Genomic DNA, 6,000 nt, shown 5'->3' with positions numbered 1-6,000 from the left:
TACAGCATGCTATATGATTTCATTCCCATAGATCTAACTTTAAGAGTGACAGACAGTGGCACTAAACACATATTTTAATGGTCCCTAGCATGCAACATTTCCACTGGGAGATGGCAGTGTTGTGATTCATCTGACATATCTATTAATGCTCAACAGCCCTATATTTTGACAGTCCAAATTAATTTGTTGTCTGTGAATATGCCACCATGCAGTCAGAGAAATGCAGTAAGGCAGTGAGCAAAAGCTGGGAGGACTGAGTCTGTGGCTTTGGTTTTATGAAGTCCCATTCACACAGATATGGGTGAAGGACAACAGTGCTATAGGGCACACTAGAGTGCTTTTACAGGGCTGGAACTCGTAACATTTCATGTCAGACGTGCAGTCATACCAAAGCAATGTCAATTCTCTGAGGGCAGGTCAAGTGGTTCTCTGCGAGATCAATAGAGCTACTGCAGCCCCCTCTAGTGGCAGTGGATGTCAACAGTGTGTATGAGTGAGAAATCCAAATGACCTACTTCAAGGTCCTGTCAAGGCAATTTGTGCTCTACCTGAGATTAAACACTTTGGTCAAATTATCATAAAATGTGTAAGAAAACTAGCTGAGGTCTATGAGGACATGAGTTCAAAGCCCATACATGCAGCTCTAACACTCCAGAGTCAGATGCTAACTGAGCACAGAGAAGCTGGCTGGGTTGCTGGCTGGCTGGCCCATTAAAAATCTTAAATTAAAAACCCGCTAAGCTAAAATGCACCCCCTTGTCGTGTCGCCGCAGGATCAGTTTATTTAAGGAGAACACACTGCGGAGCCTGGGGCTCTTGTCAGAGGAAGACTCCCCGCGGACAGAGCCAGAGAGCGGAGACGCCATCCCGCTGAGCACCGGCAGCTTCAGTCTCGACCAGAGCCTAGAGACCCACCTGAGCATCAGCGCTGTACTACTGAGGGTGACTTTGATTTCACTGACACTAGCCACAACATGGAGCATACATCACATCATCAACAACATTTTTATTCCACTGGATGAAAGCTATTTCTTTTACCTATCTTCTGTCATCTAAATTCATTTTTAGATCTTATTGCAAGTAGAGGAGCTCAGTGTAGTATAGTTCATCTCAATGACACACAGGTGTTTCTTTGAGATTTATTTTAACTGCATGTCTTGTGGATATCACTGCATTGCTTTCACACTGAGACCAAGGTTCATGTTCTTTCAGGCACTGAGAGGTTCCGATTCTGACCTTGTGCGCAAGGACATTCTGGAAGAGATATCAAGGCAACTCGAGGTGCTCGAAAAAATCGGCAAGCTATCCCTTGGGAAGATAGATGACTTCTCAGTACAAGACAGTAAGTGGTTTAGAGTATCAACATGACATTTCACTGTGACTTTTCTCTACCTCTGCATTTCATACCCACAACAATTAAATAATTCTTTGCAAAGATATAGGAATATATAGGAATTTTATACTTTATACAAATGTAGTACATGTCATGTACATGTGTGAGCTAAACCAAAAATGTTTTTTGGATTCTTCTATTACATTTGAAAAAACATAAAACCATCTACTCAGAGGTGTAGTACTAAAATGAGGATGTAACCATAACAACCAGAATGTATAAAATGCAGACAGGCCTCCCACTCTTTCTTAACTGTCTGCTATAACACCATATGTGTACTATGGTGTCAAAAAATACATTCTCACCTGTCATCCATCTCCTGCGATTCCATTCCAAACGTGCTGAGAGAATGTTCATCACCACTGACACTCCTGTGTGCTGTGCGCTTTCCTGCGATCGTGTGACTGTGATGTTGACGTTCGTCTCCTCCTAGTCCTCCCCGCTGGCACCCAGAAGCAGAGGAGCCTGCAGGCCCTGTGGGAGGATTGCTCCGGCCGGGAGACCCCCTTCTGCTGCTCTGCCGACGCCTTCAGCAGGAGCCTCCGCAAGAGATTCATTCACAAGGTCAAAGCCAAGCAGCCAGGACAGTCAGACGCAGGTACAGCACTTTAGGTTTCAACAGTTTGGATAAAAGCATCTACTAAACACCATAAACATAAACACTATTCAGCTAAATATTTTACATGGACAAATAATGAATTTCAAAGAAAGACATTTTGGTCATAGCCCTTTAGCCCTATATAATAAACACAATAAAAATGTTGATTAAAATGTCAGACATGACAGGGGGAAAAGTCCTGCATGCCTTGTTCTTTATCAGTGAGGAATGCAAAGCTAAAGTGCTGATGTTGGTGTCTGCAGTGTTTCTGCAGCTGCTCCAACAGATTCAGGCCAGCTGCAGAATGGTTCCCACCATCCTGTGCAACACCGACCGCGTCACTGTCTTCCAGTTCTTCACCTACCTCAACAGATGGGGTCTCACAGACTTTGGAGAGCACATCTCTCGCCTCTCCAAAGAAGGTAGGCCACAGCCAGGAGAAACATACGGAGCGGATTACATTTAAAGAGGTGTTATCTGAAGGGTTATCTTACAACAGTGAGAGGTTCTACGGCATAGTTTAAAATTCACATCTGTTTCATTCTCTTTCTTTCATTTTTCTCCCACGTACATTGAAACACCCAACACACTGTGGGTAGGACATTTGATTGAATCATTAATTAAAACCTGTATTCTTGTTAGTCGGAAGAAATCCTGCTTAATTACAACTGCAGTATTGTAGTGCTATCTTATTGTCTTTCATTATACTTTCATATTCCCATTCCAACATAACAGTTAACATACCAACTGTAATAGCACAATCAAACATTGTACTTTTCAACATGTACCAGAGGATGTAAAATGAAAACCTTAGTAATGAGAGACATCTCTCTTGCCCAGTGTACTTGCTGTCAGCCCTGGAGAGTCCTAAGAGGAGGAGAGCCCTTAAGAAGATCCGGGGGAGACGCATTGCTGAGCTGCAGCCTCTCAGTCGGACTCTGCGACTGGTAGCAGAGCTGCAGACAGACTCCAATCATAAGGTCGCCCAGGCCGCAGCCTCCTGCCTCTGCAGAATATGTGGCTTCAAGGCCTTACGGGCAAAAGTAAGGATACTTCACAACAGCTCATCTCAACCTGAGATATGTCTTTCTTCCTGCTCACCTTTACCATTTAATCTACTTTAAACTTCCAACTCATTATCTTTCCAACTAGAACTCAATGCCTCATCTCCTCATTAGAACAATGTGTTATTCCTTTAAACTAGCTAACTGGGTGATTAAAGTCACATTTGAATTAAACCAAAACGATAACCAGAACTTAAAATAGAGCTTCTGAATATAATTACATTTCTGCTGCTCCAGTGAGGATGTATACTCTTTTACATTCTCAGGCTGTGGTTTATTACACGGAGGTCCTGAAGGACAGTGACATCCGAGTGCAGAGGGCAGCCTGTCTGGCTCTGAAGTGTCTGAAGGTAAGTAACAGCTGAGAGGAGGGATCACTGAAGCTCAGCTGCTGCTAGCGCCTCATGTGCTCAGTCAAGCCATGCTTATGGTCTCAAAGCCCAATGACCACCAGGGAGGTATTCCAAGTATGTGGTTTAGTGTCAAACCTGGGTAAGTTTAAGTTAACTCAAAGTAAGGGGTAAACATACTTGGAATACCCCCTAGGACTGTTACTCACACATGTGCTGAGGTCAAACACTGTATAGGAGAAAAATAGGAGTTGGGTGTGACTGATCCGACAGGGATCAAAACGCTGTTGTACGAGCTGGCCTTTTATTACGTTGCCTCCCCAGAATTGTGTATGTTATTAAAACAAACATTATAATAACCACTTGACTTTTTAGAAATGAAATGCATGTTTGCAATGTACTTATGTATGTATGTCCTAGAATGCCACACACATATCACATACACAGGCTCAGTCTGACATATGGGGCAGATCTTCCCCTGCATCCTCAATTGTATAACTCTCTGACACTGCCAGTATACTCTGATGCCCTATATTACTCATAATATGCTTCATGTTCATTATATGTAAGATTCATGCAAACATCCCCACACCCAAATCTCATCAGGCCTCAACAAAAACTCAAAAGCAACTAAAACAAACACTTCCCATTTCTCATGACAACTAAAAAAGACCTACAGTGGTTTCAAAACTCTAACAGGAACCAAAACCTACCTGCTAAATATAACAACCATAACCACCAGGGATTATCGACTGTGATGTATGTTTCCTAGGCAACCGAGAGTGCAGAACAGGTGGCTGAACTGTGTCGCTTGACTGATGAGGACCTTCGGAATGCGGCCAAAGAGACCGTCCTATCATTTGGTAACCTTTGACCTTCTCCTAAAGCCATGATTTCAATATACTATAGAAATGGTGACGACAAAGTCTTCCATTGAATGTCAAAGCTTCAAGTCAAGAGAAGAGCAATGAACGAATAATAGTGATTAGGACAATCTAACAACAACATAAGCCTTTCAGTCACAAACCAAATCTTAGTTGTAAAATGGAAAAGGTCCTGATAATATCTCCTGTTCAAAAAGTTTCACTATTTTCTTTCCAATTGTTTTGCAGGTAAGAAAGGATACACTGCATATCAGCGGATGGAGAAGATTTGCTCTGAGTTACAGGAGGATGCTTACCAGAATTTGGAGACCGAAATCACAATATTGTAAAAAGAGATAGAAGAAAGTATGGAATGTGGACTAAAATGAGCCATGGCTTAACAGTGTGTACATACAAGCGTTCAATACCTACATGTTGTATGGAGCAATTTTCTTTTCACTAATTCACAGAAGAAAAAATGATCACACCTCATTATTGCAATAGACTGTGAGTTGAAGCCAGTGAGCTGAAGCCAGTAAATCTGTACAGATCAGTTGCATAGCTGGGTCACAGATCTGCTCACACCGTGTAAGTGCTTAGACATTGGACAAAATGGTGCTTGACTAAATACATTAGGTATTTATGACATGGGTCATCTGTCATGGTTGTAAACAGAGAACTATACATGATAAGTTATAATTGAGGTATATGGTATGTCATCCTTGATGGTTTTGAATGAAGTTCTAATTATAAGTACACACATGTATTATGGACAAGTTTTTGTACATTATAAAACTGAAAAAGGAAAATATTTATAAATAAATATTATATTTTACCCTTATTAACATATGTACACAAGAAACAACAGAATAAATGTATATAATTTGGTGAAATGGTGTGTTGTGACTGAGCATGAATCTGCAGAAGGGGGAGCATTTTCCATGTTATAAGTCAATTAAATGCTGTCAGGAGGACCAGCTGCAAATTGTCCTTGCCGAACATCTGCTTGACAGCTTATCACTTGCAACCGATGATTCTGTTATATCAAATAATGGAAGTAGACATCTCTGGATGAGACCAACCAGGCAGCCACTATTCTCTAAGCATGAGAGCCCTGGCATAGAGAGGTATATTTGGGCCACAATAATTGATTAATTAATTGATTAGTTGTCAACTATGTAAGTCAACTGTTCTGTTAATTTGTTTGTCATTTTGTTGAGGAACATGCCTAGAAATTATTGGACTGCAACTTCTTTACCTTGAATATTTTCTGTTTTACTTAGTCCTCCATGACCGTAATCTAAATATACTGAATTTTGGCAAAGCAAGGCATTTGAGGACATAATCTTGGGCTTTGGGAAACACAGATTGACGTTTTTTCAGTTTTCTGACATTTTATTGACTCATGTTTTTCAGTTTTCTGACATTTAATCGATCAAACAACTAATCGATTAATCAACAGAATAATCAACAGATTAATGTACTCTGAAAGTAACCATTACTGGCAACCATTAATCTAGCATTTTACGCAAATTCCCACAGGCGGTTTTCATTCCCACATTTAAAATAATCTACTTCCTGTGCAGGTGAGAGGGGGTAGTTGGAAAATGCACTTTATGCTATAAAATCTACATTGCCCTTGTTTATTTGTGGTTCAAGGAGTTAGTGTGTGCCAGCTTTGAAAAAGCTCTGCAATTTTCACACACAAAGAAAAATTATTGTAATGCTGTAG

General features: G+C 40.9%; 1 protein-coding gene across 3 annotated transcripts in view; it reads left to right on the top strand.

Annotated features, from left to right (window-relative positions):
- ripor3 (RIPOR family member 3) overlaps nt 1-5,295 on the top strand; it is a 29,293-nt gene extending 23,998 nt beyond the window's left edge. For all 3 annotated transcript variants that reach the window (XM_048254644.1, XM_048254645.1, XM_048254646.1), the window contains 8 exons: nt 774-942; nt 1,213-1,342; nt 1,827-1,991; nt 2,255-2,413; nt 2,832-3,034; nt 3,322-3,405; nt 4,178-4,268; nt 4,518-5,295. In XM_048254644.1, the coding sequence (XP_048110601.1) occupies nt 774-942; nt 1,213-1,342; nt 1,827-1,991; nt 2,255-2,413; nt 2,832-3,034; nt 3,322-3,405; nt 4,178-4,268; nt 4,518-4,618 (1,102 nt within the window). In that variant the 3' untranslated portion in view covers nt 4,619-5,295. The remainder of the gene's footprint in view (nt 1-773; nt 943-1,212; nt 1,343-1,826; nt 1,992-2,254; nt 2,414-2,831; nt 3,035-3,321; nt 3,406-4,177; nt 4,269-4,517) is intronic.
- The last annotated feature ends 705 nt before the right edge of the window (nt 5,296-6,000 follow it).

Source organism: Alosa alosa, chromosome 10, assembly GCF_017589495.1.
Source record: "Alosa alosa isolate M-15738 ecotype Scorff River chromosome 10, AALO_Geno_1.1, whole genome shotgun sequence".
Lineage (NCBI taxonomy): Eukaryota > Metazoa > Chordata > Actinopteri > Clupeiformes > Clupeidae > Alosa > Alosa alosa.
Note: the sequence above shows the minus strand (reverse complement) of the source record. Positions and strands in the feature narration are given on the sequence as shown.